The sequence below is a fragment of the Melanotaenia boesemani genome, chromosome 17, assembly GCF_017639745.1.
Source record: "Melanotaenia boesemani isolate fMelBoe1 chromosome 17, fMelBoe1.pri, whole genome shotgun sequence".
NCBI classification, from domain to species: Eukaryota; Metazoa; Chordata; class Actinopteri; order Atheriniformes; family Melanotaeniidae; genus Melanotaenia; species Melanotaenia boesemani.
In genome coordinates, this window is record NC_055698.1 from 22,777,677 (window position 1) to 22,802,393 (window position 24,717).

Genomic DNA, 24,717 nt, shown 5'->3' on the forward strand with positions numbered 1-24,717 from the left:
CAGACAAAAATCTAACTTATTATACTGTATGATTGTTTTTTTTTTTTAGTCAAATAAAAAAAAAGCTGGGCTGCATAGTGGTGTGGTGGATAGCACTGCAGCCTCACAACAAGAAAGTTGCTGGTTTGAACCTTGGCTGCGGGGGTGGTGGCCTTTCTATGTGGAGTTTGCATGTTCTCCTCATTTATGCTTGGGTTCTGTCCGGGTTTTCCTGCTTCCTCCCACAGTCCAAAGACATGAATGTTAGGTTAATTGGTCACTCTAAATTCTCCCTAGGAGTGAGTGTGAGTGGCTGTTTGTCTCTCTGTGTTGACCCTGTGATGAACTGGCGACCTGTCCAGGGTTTATCCTGCCTCTCTCCTGCTAATTGTTGGGACAGGCTCCAGCTTCCCCGTGTGCCCGTATTGGCCTAAACGGGACAGAAAAGGGATGGATGGAAATTTTTAAAATGTGTACTATATGTCAAGTTTTACTGACCACACTTAGCATGTCAAATAGTACATTTCATGACAGTACAACCTGTCTGTGAGCAAAGTGTTGCCAGGGGAAAGTCTGAAGAATATGGCAGCACAGCTTAAGTTTACAAAATTATATAGAAGGCTGATGAAATGAACTTTTTTTTGCAGTCACTAATTTGATCATGAACTCTTCCTGATACCAAGGAGTTCTAGAGTCAAATGTCAACAAATCTGTATGACAGCTAAAGCTTGGATAAAAATGGTTTTTGAGACAGGATAATGATCCCAAGCACAGCCAAATAAGCTATAACAGGTTGAATAAAGTCTAGACTTCATGCCCACTGAAATACTTTAGAAGAGCTGTGCATAAATGAACGCCAGCAAACATGTATGAACTTAAGCAACATTTGGTAAAAGAATGGGCCTAAATACCTCGACAAAGATGTGAGGAACCAAAAATGCCTTAAAGAAAATTCAGGTTGTGGGAGGAAAACCTGGGGGGAACCCAAGCATGCAATTCTAGGACTTGTTAAGAACCAGATCTGTCATTTATTTGTTTATTTAACATCATAAAACACTGGATTTGCAAGAGAGTATGCCTTCAGTTTTAGATGACTGTAAATGGAGCTTTACTTCATAGTTAATTTGAAAAATTAAGGAATTATACATTGGATACCACAAGTTCTTAAAATTAAATACCCTTCAGGATTAAAAAGGGGGTTTCCACTTCATGTTTTTTTAAGTTTTACAAAAAGCAACATGAAACTGGAATCACAATTTGTGAGTGTGGTCAGCAGCTTCACTGAGTAGAGATTATATGTCCATAAACTTCTCAAGTTTTTATTTTAAAAACTGTTGAAATTATGCTATTTATAACTGAATAAAATTAAGATTAGCTAAAGCACATACATGTGTATAATTGCCTTTAAGTTTCCTCCAGATCCTTTAGCTAACCCAGCAACAAGCTGCTCACATACTGACGCTTCAGCATCAGTAATGTAATATACAAGAATGTATCAGGCAGAGGAAAGCCAGTACTTTCATTAGAAAAAATGCTGCTGCTTAAATGTTTTATTGTTGTTTACACTTGACTTTTTTACTTGCACTGGAATACTTTAATTGCTCTATTTTTACTTTTATTTATGTAACACATCTGAATACAGTTTCCATGTGATTAAGCTGCTGAAAATAGAGCTGTCTTAATCATTTTAGTCATTACTGGACGGCCCAATAAAGTTTGAACATTATCTAGAAACACATGTAATAATATTTTAGTAAAAGTTTAGTAAAACCAAAGGCTAATGAATATGTGAAATTTATTCATAAACCACGTGCTGAATACGTACTGTACCTGCTTAGTGTGTAATAATTCCCCTGTCAAGTGGACAACAGAGTGAGAGACTTATTCCAGACAGATAAAACCCTGTAACCAGATGAGGATCTCAATGACATGTTTGAAAAGTTTACATCAGAGATTAAAATAAAGAGCCGCTTACTGTTTTTCTGTCAGTTCTCGAAGGTTTGAAGCTTCATTGCGGTTCAAGACACGACACATTGACACACATTAACACACACTCAGCAGGTTTATAACTGACAGCTGGAAGACAAAAAAACGCCCTGCCCACCCTGCTTCCAGCCACTCCCCCTCCGACGCCACCCACACAGGAAATGACATCACTGCTGTTAGCCTGTGTGTGTTAGCATGCTGCATTTAGCAGGAGCAATAATCCCTTGTGAGCTGCAGGATTATTAATCTGTTAATCTGATTACCGTGCGTATTTGTGTGTATGCAGCATGAGATATATGTGTGTGCGTGTGTGTAATGGGTGGGCAATCTCTACGTACGGATGAGGGGTTATTCTGGGCAGTACTGGAGGGGGTCTGGGTATATATGTATGTGTACATATATGCATGTGTTTTTGCACACGTGTTTGTGTGTGTGATATAATTAAGACTAAATCAGATTTGAAGGACCAGTCTGAAGTTTTCTTCACAGTGTTTCATCAGAACAAGCCTGCAGACGCAACTGGGATAAATAACCCTACAATTAGGATTTCCTTTTACAAAACCTTCCTCCCTCAGATGATGTAGAGAAAAAACTATGTCTGTGAAAATAAATATTGACAGACTGATTCATCTATTGACTGAGTGACAGTTTCTTTTTTAACTACAGCATTTAGCCACATTTAGATTTTTCACAGCTTGCTTTGTTTTCCCTCAAAACTATGCTGTTAACACACATTTATATGGTATCAAAAATATTACTCACTGCTCTGTGGCTCCATTACTCAGTGGTCCCATGGCCCCCTGCGGCCCCTGTGTTGGTGGATGTGGAGCTCCATGTGAACTGTGGTCAACAGTCAGCAGTGATGTGTTGGAATAAAACTCTCCTGACCGGGTAAGAATCTCCTGCTGCTTCCTGCACACGTTGCACACCCACATCACCTAAAGCACGGGCCAACACACACACGTCAAATTAAATAGAAATCATTGAAAATACATTAAAATTAATCATGCTGCTAATCAGTTCTGTCACATTTCTTTTTTCTGTATGGAGTTTGATTGTTCTCCCACAGTCATAAAATATGTATTTTAGCGCAAGTGGTGGTTTTACATTGACAGTATGGAGACGGGCAATCTGACAGATGAGATACACCCCAGCTCTCTGAGACCCTGAACATGATAAACCCCAAATAGAAAAACAAATAAATATTATTCTACTATGGGTACATTTTCTGTGGGTTCAGGGAGGGAAGGGTAAAGAGAGTCAATGAGCTTTTAAGACTTGTTTTACATAACACATGGCTCCATCTGGTGTCCAGCCACAGTACCAACTGTAACGCCAGGTGAAAGTACCGTTTAACACCAAACTCAGCCGCTATTATCTTCGACACCATTTAAAGGGCTTAATTCAGTCATTTATTATTTGTTGTTAGAGGCAAATTCAGTACTTTACATTTAACAGCAATTTAGTTCAAAGTCAAAATTGTAACATTTAGGATGAATATTTTCATTATAGATATAAAATAATGTATTGGATAAAATAGATAATTTAGTAATGTTAAGTGTAAAACAGTTATTAATTTGGCTTTCCAACTGGATAGTGATGTGTCACTGTGATGCTGACAGATGAGGTTAAATTAGTCAAATCTAAGCCAGATATTGGAAGAACATAAGTTTTTTAAAATCTCTAATTATAACTTCTGAATGACAAACTCGTCTCAATAGCATTTCAAATACTAGTTGCCAGACTGACTTCAAAACTGTGGCACAGAAAATTTCAATGGAATAGAGTTCCAGCTGTATTGGACTTCAAAAAGTCATGTTTTAAAGCTTTCATATGTCAGTACCACAGGATGTGCATTCTCAATTTAGAAAGAAATATAGTTACGGGACTCCCTCTAGCACACCTTCTTCACCCAAGAAAAATATTTTGTGTTGATATACACATATTGTGGATTATTTATTTACAATTTTTTACCCCTATGAAACTAACATTACTTGAACATTATGGTGACTTTCAATCACTGAGACTGCAAACAAAAACTTAATGCTCAACCTTAACATTAACCCAATCTTGACTCATATTTTATGACAACCACAGCACAGGTTCTTTTTTTTTTTTTTTTTTTTTTCGTCTCTTCAAGACCCGGCTTTCACCAGCATCAGGTATGCTTGTTACAACAAAGTTAGTTTCATACCACAAGGCAACCAGATAAAGTAATTTTTAAAAAAAACCAACAATTTCAAACATACACACTGACCTTATTGGCTCTCAGTGGGACACGCCCCCCACAGCGGGCACAGAAGCGGCTCTGGCAGTAGCAGCAGGCTCGACCACAGCCGTCTGCAAACTTGGTCTTATGACAGACCCCACAAGTGGGAGAGTCTGCCCTCGCCGTCTGAGCCACTGGAGGCTCATCTCCCAGCTTCTTGACCTGGTCTTTATACATTTCAAACTGCTGATGTAATTTTCTGTGGGAAGACGGAGGAGAGGTAAGATGGTGGTCTCGTGGTCACATGTCAAATGATGTGTCCAGCTCTACTGAGGTCTGAACAGCTGAGCGATTCCAGCGAGTTTACCGTTTTGTCAGTTTACACATCAGATTCATTACAGAACCAGAGAGGATCAGGCTTTAGGATGCCTGACTGAATTAATCTGGTAATATTTATGCCCAGGTGCAACCAGAGCTCTGCAAGAACAGCATAACACAATTTTTGAGAGATTCTCCAGGACAGAATGGATGAGGAAGGATATATGATACAAAATGAAAAGGAACAAAAAAACAAAAAGTACTTTCTGGGCAGACTCTCGTCCTTATTAGGAAAACACAACAAAAGAAATGTCACTTTTTGCTGCATTGCATTATGAGTCTATTATCAAAGGGTTGGAGGTGTTTATTTTCTACTGCAACATTCGACGCAGCTAATGCTTGTCTAAATCTCACTCCTTGGTTTTGATCCACCTCGTGTCAACTTTTTCATTCCTAGAACATCAGAAAGCAGAACTGAAACACAACACTGGATCAGTTTTCTCGCTGAGCTGGGCCGTACGTTTGAAACAGACCTCTGATCAGTTCATCTTCTAGTTTTTTACTCACAATTCGTTGTCAGTCGGACTTTTAACCTGCAGAACTTCGGACACATTGGCAGCAACGTTATTGACCAACTGATTGAACCCTGAGAATGGATTCCACCTGTCCAGGTAATACAGAAAGTAAGCTGGCAGGAAGCACATTCACCAGGGTATGGGGGCATTTGTGGAAACAGGAAGTAATTAAATGAGTGAAAGAGGCGTGGCCAAGACAGGTGATGTAGATCTGACTGAGGTACTTACGAGGTCGAGGGAGGTTTCATTTCCTCCTGATCCCTGCAGACACAAACATTGTGATGATGATGACGATGACAGTAAAGTAAATAAATAAATAAATAAATAAAGGTTATGCTGGAACAGAAACAAATAAAAATAAAAACATAAAATAATCAAACATGGAAAAACAATGGCAAAAAAAGGAGTGCACCTTTATCCGATCAAGTTTTTGAGCGGTGCTATGACTTTTTTCATTGCCACAAAGGGGATCTGATTATCTGCAATTTATTCTGCAGCAAAACAAGCCCCAACAGCCAAAGCTATGATCATGTGCTTCTTAAAATCAAGGAGAAGGTTTTAGAAATCACAGGGGATCTTTTAATGTGCCAGAGGACCTCCTGATTAAGGAGAAAAATTCTTAAAATCTTTCGGGAGGCCCTACTGATCAATGGGGAGGTTCCAGTTGAAGGTGACTGGGCTCAAAAGGCCAACCTCAGAGGTAACATTTACTCAGAGATGAAATTCTAGTGGTCAGCAAGCAGCTTCTAGTAACTAATTAGGAAGTTGTATAGGTCAAGATAAGGTATGGTGCTATGGTCAGGGGCTTTACGAAGGAAGTTAGCGTAGAGGTTTAAGAGTTACATGACAAAGTTCTTAAAGCTACAGTGTGTGTTTATTGTGGTCTGTTAGAAGCCTCTTGACATCAGAAAATAGGTTTTAAAGAATTGTGAGGAGTTTCTAGATTCCAGAGAAGAGGTTACCCAGGTCATGAGTAGGTTCTAAAGATTAGTCAAGGAGGTCAGTAAAGAGATGTAAGAGAAAGGTGATGAAGTTCTAAAGGCTACATAGATGGTTATTGTGGTCTGTTAAAAGCCTCTATAGATCAATGAGGCTTCGGTGGTTAGCAAGGAGCTTTAGAGGCCAAAAGTTGCTGGAAGTTTATCAGTTTTCAATGAAAAGGTTTGTATTTAGTGAATAGATTTATAAAGTAGGTTTTTAAGGTTCTAAAGGTTATTGAAAAGGTTATCGTGATCTGTTAGGAACCTCTAGAGATCAGATAAGAGTCTCAAGTAGTCAGTGAGTAGCTTTCACGATCCACTGAGGACATTCTAGAGGTCAAAATTAGGTGATAAAGGTTTTTTAGGGGCTTCATTGCAGAGGTTAGAAATGAGCTTCAGTTAGGAGCTCATACTTATCAATGAAGGTTACTAAGGTCAGAAAAACAGCTACTATAGCTCAATGAGGAAGTTCTATAGACCAAAATGAAATTTCAATTGTTTGTCGAGTTATTAAAAATCTGACATAAAGTCTGAACTCATCAGTCAGGAGATTAGAGAGCTGCGTGACTGGGATCAACTGGAGTTCAGAGGGTGAATTCTAGAGGTCCAGAAGTGGTTCTATGGTAGTGAGGACTTCTTGAAGATTTGAGCAGTCACCAAAGATGTTCTTGAAGTCATAACAGGTTTTAAGCAGTCAACAAGAGCTCAACAAAAGATCAATAAGTTTCAGTGGTTGTGAGGAGTTCCTAAAGTTCAGTCAGTGGGTTGGTATCATCATTAAAGTTGATCTTTGTATGCATAGAGTTGTTCAAGGTATTGGAAGTAAGTGAAAAAAATTTAGAGGTCAGTGAGAACGCTGCTTATCACATTACTGAAACCTTCCTCCACCCCTATAATTCTACAGTTAAATCTTTGTTTTTGTAAAAGTGCACAAAAAAGAGATGATCTTAGTAACCCACGTCACCATTGAAAAACAAACATAAACAAAACAAAGAATTAATGCAAAATCAGATAAGAAACATGGCAAAGTAACACCAGACACAGACATGATGTAATCAACACTGCCTCTGGGTCCTTTGGGCAAAGCACCAGTTAGGATGCTTGTCTGACCACGCCCCCATCATGTGATGTCACAGCAGGTATGTTTTTGTGACTAGACTTAAAAAGGTGAAAAATAAATAAACAAAAATAAATTGAAACTGAAAATTTGGTTTTAATCTCAAGGGTAGAGTAAGAAGATTATTTTTATTGATCCATCTGTTTAATTTTTAGTGAGTCTATTTACTTGAATGGAGGAAAATGTTAAATCTTGCAGAGTTCAAAATCTGATTACAGCAGCAGAAAAAAAAGTGTTGAGGGAAAAAGCTTAGACTTTACACCAGTCTTATAATAAATAAATTAATATGTGTTTTATTATTATTTTAATTAGAAGCTGAAATAATCTGTCAGTCAGCAGCAAAAAGACGATGATGAAAAGTGGGACTTCCATACTTGAGCACCGATTGTGTTTACTGACATCTGGTGACTAGAGCCGTTCACTCCATGAGCAAAAATCTCATCTCCAGTTGTACAGAAACATGTTACATTCACATTTGCTGATTCCCCACCCCATTCATTCACTCTGGTTCTATTTATTAATTAATCAATTAATCAGTTCTAAAGAGTTATATATGAATCAATCCAATTTTATTGGATTTATTACAAAATCATTTTTGTCTTCAAAGATCTCAAAACATTTTGAATGACATGAAAACACAACTCCCAGTCCACCAACACCCCAACTAATGGGATAACTGGATTTAGTCTGCAGTCCTATTAAAACCAACAGAAACAGAAGGACTGTCTGCAATAAGCATCCAACTGGAAGAACAACCAGACTCCTTGTTCACACCATTGACTAGGACCATAGAGTCGTCAGGAGATTCTGTAAATTAACTGGGTTATACACACTTGTTGTGGTTTAAAATACATTTCCCAGAATTCTGACCCTGCTGCAGCACAAGATTCAACAAAGGAGATCTGAAAAACGCTTACCAAGCACATTTTGAGGTTTCCCCAGACTCAAACGAATGTGATTGATAAACAACTGCTGAACTTTTTTTTTTTTTTACGCTGACACATTTCATGCTTTCATTAATCTTTTCCCTCCTAGGCTCCAGATGCTGGCTTTAATATTGCTCTACCACAGGACACAAGACTCAGAGAGACCCTTTCCTCTCTTGCCTTCAGATGGACCCACACTTACACCCATTATTTCCATTATTTCTCTGCTGCAGCAAAAAGCCACTATTCTGAGAAGATTTTGAATTCACACTGCTGTTTCTTCTCATCAGCACATTTTCACCAGCTGTCAGGACACCTTTTGCTTTGTTCTTCTCCTTGTGTTTAGCTGATAACACTCCAGCAGTTTTATTTAAAGAGAATTTTAATATAGGCTATAGTGGTCTATCTGTTCCTCCATGTAATCACTATGGCAATTGGCTCTTCTCACATACCTCAGCTTCGCTCTTGATTCAGACTGTGACATGAGCAAAGGTCAGAGGTCACCTTTCTTTTGATGTAATATGACATCTTCGTTTGACAAAGCATTTTCTAACATGGACTTTATTTCTAAATGTAAAAGGTCTAAACAGGAACATTTCTTGCATTTATTTCCTAGCGTGACTTGCCACCAACAGAGAATCATCAGATGATACCATAATCACTATGAATGATTATTAACTATTACTCCACATACTTTAGCATGCTCTGCTCCTTTTCCTCCTCCTTCTTCTGTCGCTCCATCACTGAAAGAATGATGCTCCGCTCCTCCTCGGTCAGGTGGCTCAGGTCCGGCAGCTCCGACCCGGCCCCAGAGGACGGTGCAGGTCCGGCCGCTCCAGACATCCTGACTGAGCGCCGCTGGGAGACAAGGACGCGGTCAGTCAGTCCAGTTCGGCGTGGCTGAAGGCCGTCAGTACCAACAATAAATCATGATAATGATGATGATGATGGAGGCTGCACAGCAGCACAGTGTTCATATAATTTTGTCCAGCTCCAGGTGCGTTCAGCGGATCTTCGTGCAGCTCTATGACCGCGGTGAAGCCTCGAGGAACGGACAGAGTAGCGGTCAGAGGGCTCCATCTGCACCTTCACCCGCCATCAGATCATCTACCTGTTTATCTGTTCATCTATACATCCATCATCTATGCATCCACCCATCGCCTCTCTTCCTCTCTCACCAACAGTGCAGCGGCGTCCTTTTGCCTGTTTATACCGCAGTCATGTCGCCTCCTCTGGTGTTCAGCGGCGGCAACTCAGTTCGGCTCACCATCTCGGTGTCGGCTCTCATCCTTCGCTCCTCCTGCGCGGTCCAGCCCTTCCACTCGGCCTGCTAATGTCACGTTATCCAGCCGCGATTCTTCGTTTCGCCTCGTTGATAATGGACGCAGTAGTGGCGGAGGAGACGGAGGAGAAAATAAATAAATCCTCCATAGGAAGGGGGCGGGGCCACGACACAACGGCGTTACGTACAACAAAGATCAGCTGGTCGTCGGCGGGTGCGGCGGTGGTGGGTTAGGGTGGGGTGGAGGATGGTGGAAAAGCTAAACATAGACCTGCAGCCAAAGATAGAAATACAACCAAACACGCTCAACAGTCAGTTAATTAAAAAGCTTACAGGTGACTCAATCACACCCTGTGGTATTTTTGGACCGCACAGTGACTCAGCAATAGCCTTGAGATAGCCAGTTCATGTCATTAAACCTACTATTAATAGCACAAAACTACTTTAAAACGAAGTAGCCAATAAGTGCTGGGAAAGTTCAGTTTCTACATGAAGCTGTTCAAATTTCAGTTTGCATATTTTAAAATGAACTAGGTGCTCATAGTTCACAATTCAGTTTTTTAAACTAAGTTTTCAGTTCCTAAAATGAACTAGTTCTTTTTTCCCCAATATGTTGCTGCAAGGTGGTGTGGTGGTTAGCACCGCAGCCTCACAGCAAGAAGGTCGCCGGGGGAGGTTCGAACCTTGAGGGCGGTGGCCTTTCTGTGTGCATCTTCTCCCCGTGTATGTGTGGGTTCCCTCCGGGTTCTCCGGCTTCCTCCCACCGTCCAAAGACATGCACGATAGGTTAATTGGTGTGTGTGTGAATGGTTGTTTGTGTTGGCCCTGCGACAGACTGGTGAAATGTTAAAATGCTGGGATAGGCTCCAGCTCACCCGCGACCCATAATGGAATAAGCGGTCAAGATAATGGATGGATGGATACAAGGTTGCTGCAAGCTATTACCCTCAGAATACTGGCATTTTCCCAAATGTTGCCTCCCATTCAGTCCACATTCATAACCAGCTGCAGCTTTCACTCCTACAGTATACTTGAATTGTGTTTTTAATGAGGAATTATAAACAAACTGAGGCAGGAATCAGGCTGAGGTAGGAAACAAAGGGTGTGCCTCAAAGTGCAATATTTAAAGTGCAAAACTTTAAAACATTATTTATCTTTTCATTAAGTCCCTTTTCAGTTTTTTTGTAGATGTTTTTTTTTCTTTTGTTTGCCCAAAGAAAAGTTTTAGAACTTGGGTCATAAAAGTACAATATTCAGCCCAAATGAATAAGCAATAAACAATTTTTAAAAAGACATATACAGGACCATATGTTTTGCATGTCAAGTTTATGAAAGCTTGGGTTTCCATGTGCCTCAAAGGCTGCAGGTGTCCTACAATATACTACAAAGCCAGACTGTCCAGATGTGGCTGCAAGGTGAAGGTGGTTTTGAGTGGTAGAGGATCTGTTTTGGCATGCTATTGCTGTGTCTTTTGATTTATTTTTTTATGACATTTAGTTTACATACATGGGAAGGCTAGCCGGGTGTTTTATATCAGTATGCCATTACAGGTTTGCTATTGACGCTGTTGATGTCCGGAGTTGCTTCTTGACAAAGTTTACACAAAAAGGCAAGATTTCTCCCTCCTGTATCATTACTGACCTTTTAAAAAAAAATTTATGTGATCATACAAAGATGTCGTATTAATTATTGAGGTAGAGGTGGTGCTGCTCCTTTCTTCTTTGGATTTTGCCTCCGTGCTTAGCAATTTGATGACACATGCGCGGTGCGACTCTGGTGGCTGGTGTTGCAAGATTTCCACCAACAGAGCTTGGGAAAGTATGTCATCCCGCGGTGCATTGTGGGACGTGGCCGCCATACTTGCAGACATGCAGACTGAAACAGTTACAACTGAACACATAAGAAAACAAAAATAGACGAATGGATGAAAAAAAAAACATAAAAACACTGTTCATTATGGAGAATATTTGATTAATTAGAAAATACATTTAAGCACCAAGAATCCTCTTCCTGTGAAGCTACAGTGCTAAACACCACGCTACCATAAACCCCCGTCACTAATCCAAGACAATTTTTATATAATACGTTACTACATTTTCAGTTTGAATGAATGCCATGAGTTTTCCCTGACTTTTATGCATTCAGTTAATTTTCTAAAGGTTTTCTAACAATCATGTGTCCTCAAACCTGTGAATGAGGCCCAAAAATGAGAAAGTGTTTTCATGACTATTCAAGTTTTGCTGTAAGACTGGGTTGTTGGATACATCTGCTGTACAACTGGCAAATGTCGAAACCCTAAAAGCTGGGAGCTCCCCTTAAAGTACACCACATTTTTGTTTTTATTTGCTATTTTCACAACTTATTGTGAAAGACTCTATTAATTATAATTCCTTATGACAAAAACATGCTCACCAGGTTCACAAAAGACTGTTCACACATTGGATTTATTTCAGAGGACATTCAGACCTTCTCTGTTCTCTGATTTCTCTTTTGACTTCAACTTTAACTTTTCCACCAACGAAAACAGCCAGAAATTGAGAAAGAAAGATCAGCTGTAAAAATGTTTCATCCTCTGTCACTGAATTGTCCTGTGGGTTTATTCAGAAGCTACTTTTATTTAGGTTTTCTCGTTTTTTATGTTTGTGTTTTTGGTACTTCGGTTGTTGTTGTGATACATCTTGTTGTTGTTCTCTTGGTTATTTTTTTAGGAGCTCCTAATTACTGTCAGATTAGTTTACCTGTAAAAGCTGTAAGAAATTCTCTGCTGTGTTTCTGTATAGGTGTAGCAGTTGTCTGGTGTGAGGTTGGATTAAAGGTTGTTGCTTTTATCTACTGTATCTTTGACTCTTCTTCCTTTTTTCCACTGTCCTTTTCACTTCTCTTCATTACTCTCCTTTATTCTGGTCCAGCAAGATTACATAAATTTCATAATCCCAAATAAATAAGATAAAACAATATGGTTAAATACAGAAACACAGAAAGAAATAAAAAAATATTCTGTTTGCTACAATGCTGGACAGGACAAGTTAAAAAAAATTACACACATTTGTTATGACAATGTATTTGTGGGATGAGCAGAGCTGCGTATGTGGGCTGCACCCATAAAAAAATTCCAAATAATTTCTGTCAGTTGATGTTGTTTATTGTATGGATGATTGACATCTGATGGAACAAGACATATTATAATTTAACAAATTATTATCTTTTTTCAAAATGATTTTTTAATGACAGGCTGGAAGACTGTCAGAATCTTGATAAATAAGGATGTTAAAGTGGTTTTTGTTGGTTCACCGCTGTGACAAGGCACCTACATGCCCAAAATTAGAGTCTTTCGCAAAAAAAAAAAAAAAAAAACTAACATGCTAATTTCAAAGATTCATCAGGTAAGAAACACTCAGTTTATTTAAATCCAGGTTACCTGTGTTCTGCTGCATTTGATTAGTTTTCATTTAAAGGTACAAGTCTGCACTGATTCTTTTAAGCTTGAATTTTTAACCTTTATCATGTTTTATCTCATGTTCTTCCTTATTCTTTTCTTTTGTTTTCAAATGTTTTCACAAATTTTCTGATGTTTCAATATTTCTGTAAAGCACTTTGAATCCCTCTGTGGTTGAACTGTGCTATAAAAATGAACTTGCCTTTCCTTACCGATTCATTAATGGTTCAATTTTGACAGCCCTGGTAAAAAATCCCAAATTTATTTGATAAATGTTGGTTACATATTCTTTCAATTTTCTGGTGACGCCCCTCAAATTATCTAGCGACCCCCAATTTGAAAACCACTGCTGTAGAGGACTACAAGTACCTTAGACTAGTCATTGACAATAAACTTGACTTCATCTCTATTTTCTGAGGTGGCTGAGGTCTTACAACATCTGCCAGATGATGCTCAGGATATTTTATCTGTGATGGCCAGTCACCTTCTTGATGCTGTTACAGATGTGGACAAATTTGTTGGTACCCTTCGGTTAATGAAACAAAAACTCACAATGGTCATAGAAATAACTTGAATCTGACAAAAGTAATAATAAATAAAAATTCTATGAAATTTAAACAGTGAAAGTCAGACATTATTTTTCAATCATGCTTCAACAGAATTATTTAAAAAAAATAAACTCATGAAACAGGCCTGGACAAAAATGATGGTACCCCTAGAAAAGACTGAAAATAATGTGACCAAAGGAACATGTTAACCCAAGGTGTGTCCACTAATTAGCATCACAGATGTCTACAATCTTGTAATCAGTCAGTGGGCCTATATATAAGCTACAGGTAGTCACTGTGCTGTGTGGTGACATGGTGTGTATCACACTCAACATGGACCAGAGGAAGCAAAGGAAAGAGTTGTCTCAGGAGATTAGAAAGAAAATTATAGACAAGCATGTTAAAGGTAAAGGCTATAAGACCATCTCCAAGCAGCTTAATGTTCCTGTGACTACAGTTGCACATATTATTCAGAAATTTAAGATCCATGGGACTGTAGCCAACCTCCATGGACGTGGCTGCAGGAGGAAAATTGATGACAAATCAAAGCGATGGATGATACAAACGTTAACAAAAAAAGCCCAGAAAACCTTCTAAAGAGATTAAAGGTGAACTTCAAGCTGAAGGAACATCAGTGTCAGATCGCACCATCTGTTGTCGTTTGAGCCAAAGTAGATTTAATGGGAGACGACCAAGGAGGACACCATTGTTGAAAACAAATCATAAAAAAGCCAGATTGGAATTTGCCAAACTACATGTTGACAAGCCACCAAGCTTCAGGGAGAATGTCCTATGGACAGATGAGCTAAAAATGGAGGTTTTTGCCAAGGCTCATCAGCTCTATATTTATAGACGAAAAAATCAAGCATATCAAGAAAAGAACACTGTCCCTACTGTGAAACATGGAGGAGGCTCTGTTATGTTCTGGGGCTGCTTTGCTGCATCTGGCACAGGGTGTTTTGAATCTGTGCAGGTACAATGAAATCTCAAGACTATCGAGGGATTCTAGAGAGAAATGTGCTGGCCAGTGTCAGAAAGTTTGGTCTCTGGTCATGGGTCTTGCAACAGGACAATGACCCATAAAACACACAGCTAAAAACACCCAAGAATGGCTAAGAGGAAAGCGTTGGACTATTCTAAAGTGGCCCTCTATGAGCCCTGACCTAAATCCTATTGAGCATCTTTGGAAGGAGCTGAAACATGCCGTCTGGAAAAGGCTCCCTTCAAACCTGAGACAACTAGAGCAGTTTGCTTATAAAGAGTGGGCCAAAATACCTGCTGAGAGGTGCAGAAGTCTCAGTGACAGTTACAGGAATCGTTTGATTGCAGTGATTGCCTCAAAAGGTTGTGCAACAAAATATTATGTTAAAGGTACCATCATTTTTGTCCAGGCCTGTTTCATGAGTTTATTTTTTTTAAATAATTCTGTTGAAACATGGTCGAAAAGCAATGTCTGACTTTCACTGGTTAAATTTCATAGAATTTTTATTTATTATTACTTTTGTCAGATTCAAGTTATTTCTGTGACCATTGTGAATTTTTCTTTCATTAACCGAAGGGTACCAACAATTCTTTTATTCAACTCAGCACCTCACTCCTACCACTTCTCACATACACTCTATTTTCTAATTTTTATTTCTCTTTCTGTTTTCTAAGGACAATGCAACAGTTACCCTCTGGGAATAATTAGGTACAGTACAGGTCAAACATTTGGACAAACTTTCCAATTAAATTGAATGGGAAAGTGTGCCCAAGCTTTTGGCTTGTAGTGTATTTCTGATTGGATTCTAAAGTACACCCCAGTTTAGAGAACTGGGAGTAGCTGGGACAGCAGCCTTTAGTGTGCATGATCAAGAAGCTGTTGGACTTTTTGCATTATATTAAACTTTATAAACTGATATAAGCACAAAAGTGCAACGAAATTACAAAATTTCAACAATTACCAGCTGGGATAACATTGAACGCTAGGTGGCAGCAATACGCCAATCTGCCGAACCCAAAGAAGAGAGGAAAAACATCGGAAGTAGTTTCAAACGTCATTACCGGCAGCCATCTTGTCACAGGCACGCTCTCTCGCGGGATCTGTGGTATCTGAGGTAAGTGATCTACACAAACGCAAATACTCTTATTTCACTGAAATCTTGACCGATTTACAAACGGTTTAGTTTCTTACAAAAGTTATTAACGTGGCTATAATTCTGGACATTTGAATATGTTGAAATTGCATCTCTTTACTTTGAAAAACCAGCTAATCGTGCAGCATAGTTGTGCATCACGGCTACTTTAGCTAGCCATGGGCAAGTTATGAAGGCTGTGCCCACAGTTGAACATTTCTGTTATATAGCTAGGTTTTACTGACGACCAATGACGATTTTATGACAAACTCGCGTTTGTCTAAATTACTGTCTTTGTGGGTGTGGTTGTAGTTATTAACTGGGGTGCTTTTCCCAAAATCAGAGTTGCTAACATAACATAATGACATTTCTCACTGGCAGAAGAAAGAAGTCGAAGATGCCAGACTTTTGTGCAGCCTACGGATGCTCTAATCGCCGTTGTCTCGACACGAGAACACGTGGGATCACCTTTCACCTGTAAGATATGACGATATTATGATTTTGTTTAGAATAATCGTTAGTTACTTACTAGGTGGATTACAATTACCAAATCTTTAGTGGTATTATTTGGCAGCCCAAATTTGACCAGGAATGTTTTATTTTGGTGAATGGTAAATGTTTTAGTTAGTATTTTGATAGGGGTTTTACCCCGTCCTGTGTTTCAGTAGAAGCACGACTAATTACCATCCCCCTAAATTCATATATGTACTCTGCCAAAAAAAAAACAAACAAAAAAAAAACTTAAGAATAACCCTCTGATATGACTTAATGCTAACGAGTACCTAGGGGTGTCAGCTAAATTATCTCTTATGTAGGTCTATATTTTTGTCATTACTCTTTATTTAAATGGGAAAAGAAGGGTTGAAAATGTTGACAATAATTTATATATCTGGGTACATTTCAAACTTTGTTAAGCTTTCCCAAAACCGGAGAGAGGAGGAGGAAGTGGGAACTTGCCCTAAGAAGGGAGGGTTTTGTTGCCTCTGAAAGGACGCTGCTCTGCAGTGAGCACTTCAGGAGTGAAGACTTTGACAGGACAGGGCAGACTGTCCGGCTTAAAGACGGTGTTGTGCCAACCATTTTCAGTTTTCCAGCACATCTTCGAAGGGTATGTGTATCATTGGTCAACAATAATTCAAGGTTTAAAAGATTGATATATAAATATGTGATTAAATGTCACACTTTAGTTTTTGTTTCTGCTTCTTATATAGTGTGTTGTATATTACAGCGCATTTTAGACACTCAAAATTTCTTATGTTTATCTTAGTCGGTAGCAAAAATAAGCACAACCACTTCAGGAAGCACAGACATCAACCTGCCACTGGACTTGTCTTGGAAAGCTCCTCAACCTGATGTTGTGAGTATTTGCATGTGGAATGTTACAAACAAATGAGAGCATCATTTGGCTTGTCATATTAAATCCTTTGTCTTTATGGTACCCAGAAAGGTATATGACGATGTTACTAGTCTAAGAGCACAATATTAATTGAGGTGGTATTCTGTGTAAAAAGTTTGAGAACCACTGGCTATCTCACTTGCTCTGTCACTCATACACTTGAATGAATAAACATGTGGGAACATTAAAACTACACCCAGGGGAAAACAACCTTTACAATCAAAAGGGCCATTTTTGTTGAGAGCCACAAAATGTATTTTTGTCTTTTAAGGAGGCAAGCCTAAACAATTTCTTAAAAGTATGCTGTTGTTTTCTGTTGGAGAATTTGAGAACCTAAACATGTATTCAGGTTTACAGAATTGAAAAGTAAACATTGAATAAGTAACTTATCAGTTATATTACTATATATTTGTATATTTTGCCAAAACAACAGGGAGCCACTGAAGAGAGGAGAAAGAGCTGCAAGCAACAGGCAACTGACCACTTGTATGCATTGCCTTCTTGCCCTAAGGCTATAAAAGCCAAACTTGAAGAAGCCTCGGCGAGAGTGAGGAAACTGCAGCGGGAGAAGACTAATGCCTTGAAGAGAGAAAGAAGGGCAAAGAAAAACATGGTTTATAATTTCTATTTACTAGCAGCAACACTAAGGCCTGGTACACACACAAGGATTTTTTTTAATCTGATGAGAGTTTTTATTTGGTCGAGACCTCACACATGAAGATAAAAAATCAGTCATTGAACAGTGTTGATCATGTGATGTGCTCTGATAATCTCATCACAGAACAACACACGCATAACGACGCTGTCCTGCAACCGATCTAGAATCTAGTCATCTGAGCCGGAAATCTGTCGTAATCAAACTTGATCTAAAAAAAAAAATTTTTAAAAAGAAGAAGAAACATAGCAAAAACTGAAAAAATGAAGAACAACCATGGCAACAAACAAAAAAACACAACACCTGGACACACCGGACTTTATATCCTTCCTTGCTCTCCGGTCAGCTCGCTCTCTGATAGGCTACATTCTGTTCCACGTCACCATCCCACAATCACAACTCAGGAGTTGTCGGCTGTCCTCACACAAGTCAAGGTTTTTGGTCGTAAATATTGAACATGTTCAATATTTTCGATTGTTGGCCAGGACCCATTTCGGAACCGATTTATCGAGGAGAATTTACTCTTAACACACCTCAGACCAAATGATAAATGTACAGAAAAAATCTTATATGAGTCATGATAATCAGGCGTTTGCCGTCCTTGGTCAGGAAGAGGTCAAATCGGGACATAAACAGCCCAATAATCTTTACGTGTGTACCTAGCCTAAGTGAGGGATGGCTAGTTCTAAACATTTTGAAGCACATATTGAATATCTGTGTAATATACTCATATCTTGTCTTTTTTAAGGCGGCTGGATTACAACTCTAATGCCAGCCAGTTCTAGTGCATCTTCAGAAAGCTGGCGGCCCGGTGTGGGTTTAAACTTTGCAGAGGCTATGTGATGGCGCGGGATGACAGTTCCTACTAGGGCTGCACGATTCAGAAGAAAAATGTGATTTTTTTTTTTTTTTTTTTTTTTGCGCTTAGAATTAAGATCACGTTTCTCTGGCACGATTTTTTTTTCACAATGTTTTTTGCACTGAACTTTAACTAAACAAACAAAAAAGGACATTTAAATGGTCTTTCAGGAAGAGCAGGGGTGTCAAAGTTAAACACACAGCGGCCAAAAAGAAAAAACTGTAAGAAGTTGAGGTCCAAACTGGTTCACTTTTTAGTAAAAACCTTTTTAAAATGACCTTATTGCACACATTGAACCTGGAACTAACAGAGCCTCGTAGTTCTTGCCTATAAAACATTAATCATTTAAAAAAAAAAAAAAAAAAAAGCCTATTCAGATCTGTTGCAATTTATTATTATGACTCTATATGAATTTTTTCCAGAGTAATTTCAACTGAAAACATTTTCTACAGGCAAACAACAGCCAAAAATGTCTTTGTTTCTTGCTTTGTACGACTTCATCATGCTGTACTTTGTGGTGATGTTTAATGTGATTGTAGAGATTTGTGACATTGCCTTGCGGTGCTACAACCAGGGCAAAACCCACTTTACTATGCAACTCGCACTGTTTGTCATCATCTGGCTTAAATCCAAAATACTTCCACACCGCTGCTGAATGCGAACATTTTTTGGGGGGGGACTCTCGCTGCTACCACTTGGGTTTTGGTCGCTATGCATTTAAACCTCCTTACCGCAGGCTTCACTCTCTCGCTAAGTGTTCTTTCCAAACACTGGCCTGCAGGCGGGCTTCCTCCACTAAACTACGTGTTGTAATGCCGCTTTACCATTGGTTGAGGGAGGCCACGGAAGTGCTGCGTTTGGGGGTGCTTGAAAAAATCCGGGAGGAAATTAGGAGCATTTGTTTGTGATGCAGCTCGTGATAAAAATGCTTTAGAATCGCTGTGTGTAGAAATAAGATCACGTGTATGTGTGAATCAAGAGCGCGATTTTTTTTTTAACTATTTATCGTGCAGCCCTAGTCCCCACCAGCTGCAATCGACATATCTACAAACCTGTCCTCTGCAGCAGGAGTGGGAGATCTTCCATCCCCTAGTGCATGACCACAGCTACCTTCCCACCCGCTTCGATGGTCTTGTGGACAACGCTCTTGTGTACATTTCAGGTAAAGTCTGTCTGAAAGTCGATTGTGCCTATAACCGATAGGGCCAATAGTAAAAATCTGGGGGAAAACGATGGCAGATTAATCAGATGATAGGGCAACAACAAAAAAAAAAGAAATGTCCCCTTTATTTCCCCGTGCTGATTAGTAGTTATTATAAATTATAATATTATTCATTGGTTTAACTCTAATGTCAGGATTTGTTGTCCGACAGGCTCTGAAGAAGCTGTCATGTGATGTCTTCTGTGCCAGACACTGCATCTGCCAGCAAGGTCCAGAGCTACCAGTTGCTGACTCTGAAAAACAATGGAGGTCTGGTGATTCCATCAGAAGGCACAGTAAGGAGCAGCAGAGCGGCTCATTCGCCAGGCATCAGCAAGTCTCAGACAATCGCAGCCTATGGAACTGCTGGAGGTCATGCACGTTGTACGGAAGAGGATCGGGCTGGAGGATGTGTTTTTTGCTCAGGGAGCACATCGCCTACATTCAGTATGGCAAAAACATTCATTACCATATGCTGCTGACATTTGTTGTGTCTCTGTTTTTTAAGCTAAAGCTGCACCACATTGCCAAAATGACTATACTTAGCATACAGAGAAACAACATGCACCAGAAGCTAAACAAAACAGTCCTTTTCAAAGGGTATTAGCCAAGCTATGTTTTTTTCTTTCTTTTGAATTTTGTTTTGCAAGAGTTTGTACTTTGATTTCTGAGGTATAGTTTGTGTTGGTTTGAACACACTCTGCTATACCCTGTGTATTTGTATATCAGTGTAACTCGGAGGCCTTTTCAGTGTTAAATTCAATTCCACTTTTTCACTCACACGTCTCTGTTTTTATCTGTCTTTAATGTGTAAACTCCACAATAGTCTAGTTCTCTGTACAGGGCGGGGATTTCAACAAGCTGCATTTCTTGATGGATATTTGTAAATCTCGTATCTATTTTGTATTGCAAATAAATTTAACTTTTTTGTCAAAGATGTTACAGACATTGAAGAGAGTCATGTATTATGAATGTTTTGTGTTATAAATATTACCAATATAATTTTAATTATGTTTTAAACATGTAGTAATTAAAATTATTTATCTGTCATTCTGCACGCTGAGTTTTAGTAGCCTAATTATTGATTTAACAAATACCTTGTGCATGTGTATATTCATTGCACTTATCTCTTCATGGTTAAAGCTCCACTCTAGACTATTTGGTTATAATTATTCATAAGTATGTGTTGTCATAGCTACATCTCTGGCGTTTATAACAAACCAGACCCTTTCAAAATCACTATAAAATTGAGATGATTTATAATACATTTTATTTATAACACACTTTACATTTTAGAAAAAATCTAAAAGTGCTACAAGTTAAAATCAAAAGAAACATAACACACCAATTCATAAACTAATAAATTACACAAATTATATAAAAACCTTTTTGAATAAAGTTTTTCTGTGTTTTTTAAAAGACTCCACTGTTTGTGGCACCCTCAAGTGTTAAGGCAGGGCATTCCATAGCCGAGGAGCAGCAGCCTGGAAGGACCGGTCCCCCATTATGCTGAGTTTGGTCCTGGGTGGGCAAAGGCGGTTTGAGTCAGTGGACCAGAGGTGGCGAGTGGTGGTGTGTAAAGATAGTAGCTCCGTCAAGTAACCAGGGGCGTGGCCATGCAGACACTGGAAGGTGAGCAGGCAGATCTTAAACTCTATCTGCTGGACAGGGAGCAAATGCAGGGACTGCAAAACAGGGGTGATGTGGTCGTATTTGCGTCTTTTCGTCAGGATGCAAGCAGCACAGTTCTGGATGCGCTGAAGCTTCTGCAAGCTCCTGCCCAGGATCCCGACGAGAGAATTACAGTCATCCAGCCTGGAGGAGACAAAGGTGTGGACCAGCTTTTCAGCATCACTGAGGGAAAGGGAGGGGCGAAGTTTGGAAATGTTTTGGAGATGAAAAAAATATGTTTTACAGAGATCTTGAAGGTGGTGGTCAAATCTGAACTCAATGCTTGTGACAGAGGTGGAGAGAGGGATGGGGTGGTTGGAAAATGAAATAGTTTTGATGGAAGAGGATTTGACCTGATGTGGGGTGCCAATGAGGATGGCCACAATTTGGGTGCTGTTCAGCTGTAGAAAGTTTTCTGTCACCCATGCCTTTATCTCCTCCAGACAGGATGAGAGGGTGGATAAGGTGGCCGTCAGTGAGGTAGGGTCAGTCTGTAGGTAGAGCTGAGTATCATCGGCATAACAATGGAAAGAAATTCCATGCTTGCCGATGATGTGACCCAGGGGGAGCATATAGATGTTAAACAGAGTTGGGCCCAGGACAGACCCCTGAGGGACCCCACAGGTGACAACATGGGGCCTCGACCTGGCATCCCCCAGGGCCATATACTCAGTCCTACCTGTGAGAAAATACTGGAACCACTTAAGGACAGCTCCAGTCAGACCAATGGTATGCTGCAGGTGGTGAAGGAGTATATGGTGGTCCACTGTGTCAAAAGCTGCCTTTAGATCGAGGAGGTCCAGAAGAGACGGGAACCCCTTGTTAGCTGGCATCAGCATTATAAAATGCATGCACCATTAAAGCAATGTTGTGAGTGAGGAAGCTGACTGTGGCAAGATGGCTGACAGTACCCGTTGTAGAAGTGACCATTTGGGACTCTTAAATCACAATAACAAAAGAAGAAAACTTTGCATCCCCCTCCTGGAGCAAAAAAGACGGGGCCTCGCCTTGTAGGCCAAGAATATTTCACTGAGTGTCTACGTAAAAGTCAACAGCATTTTACTAAGTTGGGCCGGATTTGTGCTCATGTGGGGTGTAAAAGTAACCCTGATTTGCATTCTTTCCCAGCTGACCCTCATAGGGCTTGGCAGTGGTTGCAGAAGGCAGGGCACTCTCAGGACTGCAATACAGCAATTCTGAATGAAAAATGAAAGTGTGGTAGTCATTGAGATAAGATGGTCTATGAGGACTCTAAACATTTAACAGAAGAGACAAAAAAAAGTTACTGAAGATATGTCAAGAAGCTCAGTTGCACATATAGTCAGCTGCTATTCATATGTGCCCATTTACCCACTGAGTGTTGAAAATGATTGTTTTCATGCAAATGTACTAAATCCTGGACAGGCATCAGTTTTTTAAGGTAGTAGCCCATAACTGCTGAAACTTTGTGAGCATTGAAATGATTCTGAGCTACAGACATCAGTTAAACATTGCTGGGAGTTTTCTCTGAACAGAATATGCAGGATGACTCTTCCTACTTATTGAAGACACTGATTTTATTGCACTTTAGACAAAAATGCGAATTATTGCCATGTGTAAGGGACTTTGGCAATGAATTACTGCAAAACGACTAAGTAAAAGTAGTTGATAATATTTGTGCAAGTAGTTGAAGTTATAAATTCAACTGTGCATGTTTTCTGAACTACTTATGGAATAAATTAATTTTAATGCACTTAAAAATAAAACACAAATGGCAGCTTTTATTTGTTATGCATATGCCCTTTGACAGTGAATCACTCCAAAAGTACACAGTAAAAGTACTTTATAGTATTTATGCAAGTATTTAATGATGTGCTCAGTCCAACAGTGCAAGTTTTGTGGACTACTTATTGATAAAAGTAATATTTTGTCTACTTCAAAATTAGACAAAAAGGCAAATTATTGCTGTCTGTAAGGGATTTTGGCAATGAAGTACTGGAAAACTACACAGTAAAAGTACTTCATATTATTTGTGCAAGTAGTATAAAAAGTACTAAATCCAGCAGTACTACTACTACAATATTGAATTTCCCTTTGGGATTAATAAAGTATTTTTCATTCATTCATTCATTCATTCATTTCATTCATTCATTCATTCAGTACACGCTTTGAGAACTACTGCTTCTTATTGCTATCTGCAAGGGACTTGGGCGTTGGATTATTGAAAACTACACAGTAAAAGTAGTTGACAATATTTGTGCAGGTACTACATGAAGTACTGAGTCCAGTAGTACATGTTGAGCTAGTTATGGTATAAATTGGTTTTTATTTAAGCTGTTTTCTTTTTCTTTTTCTTTTTTTTTCATATCACTTAGACAAAATTGCGTGTTACTGCTATCCGAAAGGAACTGCAAGACAAGATGGACACAGAAAGCGAAATGCTTTTTATTTTATCTGGAAGTAATCATTGGTGGTGGTTGCTTTCACCATAAACTTCAGGGTAAATCCACACTTAAAATGCAGGAGCCACTGGCTTGACCGCAGTCAAATACGTACGTTTGCTTGTGATGTAGCCTGTTTTTCACAAAAGCTAATATTATTCTACAATTTGTCTGACTGTGAAGAGTATGTAAGCTAACATTAAACATTGATTTTTATGCTAGATGTTATAGTTTTGTAACCATTACTCCTCAGAAACAAATGCTAGTGATGGTGACTGTAGCGTTGAAGCACTGGTAGATTTAAACTCAGTCATAACTGAAGCTGAAACAGTGTGTCAGGATGGTAAGAAACTGTTCAGCTGCTTAGAGTGCAGAAGAACATCTGGCCATAAAACAAACCCACAAACTCACATGAGACTTCACACTGGCATGAAACAATTAACCTGCAGATCTTTTTTTTTCTTTCTTTTTTTTAAATTTTGGGCTTGATTGGAAGGTTTCGTCTTTTTGTATGAGGGACTGTTGATGTATGATTCTGAGGCCTCCTGTAGAGGCAGTGCAGTCCACTGAGGGCTGGAGATGTTGACATGTTGATGCTGTAGTATGATGTGTCAGTATTTCATTGAAGGGCATGAGTTTGATGTCATCATGTGGTCATGTGACTCCTAAACCAGACTAAGAGGATTATTGTTTTCCCTTCTGTTTATTTATTTATTTATTTTAGTCCTTTTTCTTTCTTTTGCTGCTATTTTTATTCCAAGAAGAAGCAGAAACCTGTGAGCGACCATTGATTGATTGAATGATCAACAGCCTATTGACAAATGAAGCTGAAAGTGTGTGCAGTGTTTCTGCTGCTGTTCTTCTCTCTGCAGAGAGTCGAGTGCAGGTTGCCAGACTTCAGTCCTGCAACACCGTCACTGCAGGTAGGAAAGATGCATGCTGGGGATAAAAACCAGTAACACAACCATGATCTGCAGTTGATCAAAAATACCCAAGGTCACAGCACGAGTTTTTCTGTGGTGTCAGGTTTTTTTTTATTGAAATG

General features: G+C 39.3%; 2 protein-coding genes across 7 annotated transcripts in view; one reads left to right on the plus strand and one right to left on the minus strand.

Annotated features, from left to right (window-relative positions):
- The window catches only part of rims2b (regulating synaptic membrane exocytosis 2b), a 37,110-nt gene extending 27,581 nt beyond the window's left edge, over nucleotides 1-9,529 (minus strand). For all 6 annotated transcript variants that reach the window (XM_042012440.1, XM_042012445.1, XM_042012444.1 and 3 more), the window contains exons 1-5: nucleotides 8,785-9,529; nucleotides 5,296-5,328; nucleotides 5,060-5,155; nucleotides 4,223-4,433; nucleotides 2,728-2,903 (exon numbers count right to left, since the gene is read on the minus strand). In XM_042012440.1, coding sequence (XP_041868374.1) covers nucleotides 2,728-2,903; nucleotides 4,223-4,433; nucleotides 5,060-5,155; nucleotides 5,296-5,328; nucleotides 8,785-8,933 — 665 coding nt within the window. In that variant the 5' untranslated portion in view covers nucleotides 8,934-9,529. The remainder of the gene's footprint in view (nucleotides 1-2,727; nucleotides 2,904-4,222; nucleotides 4,434-5,059; nucleotides 5,156-5,295; nucleotides 5,329-8,784) is intronic.
- A 5,879-nt stretch (nucleotides 9,530-15,408) lies between these two features.
- LOC121628353 (THAP domain-containing protein 6-like) lies at nucleotides 15,409-20,582 on the plus strand. The gene is made up of 7 exons (XM_041967389.1): nucleotides 15,409-15,452; nucleotides 15,852-15,947; nucleotides 16,386-16,578; nucleotides 16,738-16,827; nucleotides 17,300-17,479; nucleotides 18,270-19,542; nucleotides 19,754-20,582. Exons 2-6 carry the CDS (start codon nucleotides 15,868-15,870, stop codon nucleotides 18,288-18,290), a joined length of 564 nt encoding a protein of 187 aa, XP_041823323.1. The 5' UTR covers nucleotides 15,409-15,452; nucleotides 15,852-15,867; the 3' UTR covers nucleotides 18,291-19,542; nucleotides 19,754-20,582.
- Nucleotides 20,583-24,717: the final 4,135 nt, after the last annotated feature.

Coding starts and splice junctions, on each gene's coding strand:
- LOC121628353 (XM_041967389.1), top strand. CDS start 15,868: ATGCCAGACTTTTGTGCAGCCTACGGATGCTCTAATCGCCGTTGTCTC. Junction 16,579..16,737: donor TTCCAGCACATCTTCGAAGG/GTATGTGTATCA, acceptor TGTTTATCTTAG/TCGGTAGCAAAAATAAGCAC. Junction 17,480..18,269: donor GAAGGGCAAAGAAAAACATG/GTTTATAATTTC, acceptor GTCTTTTTTAAG/GCGGCTGGATTACAACTCTA.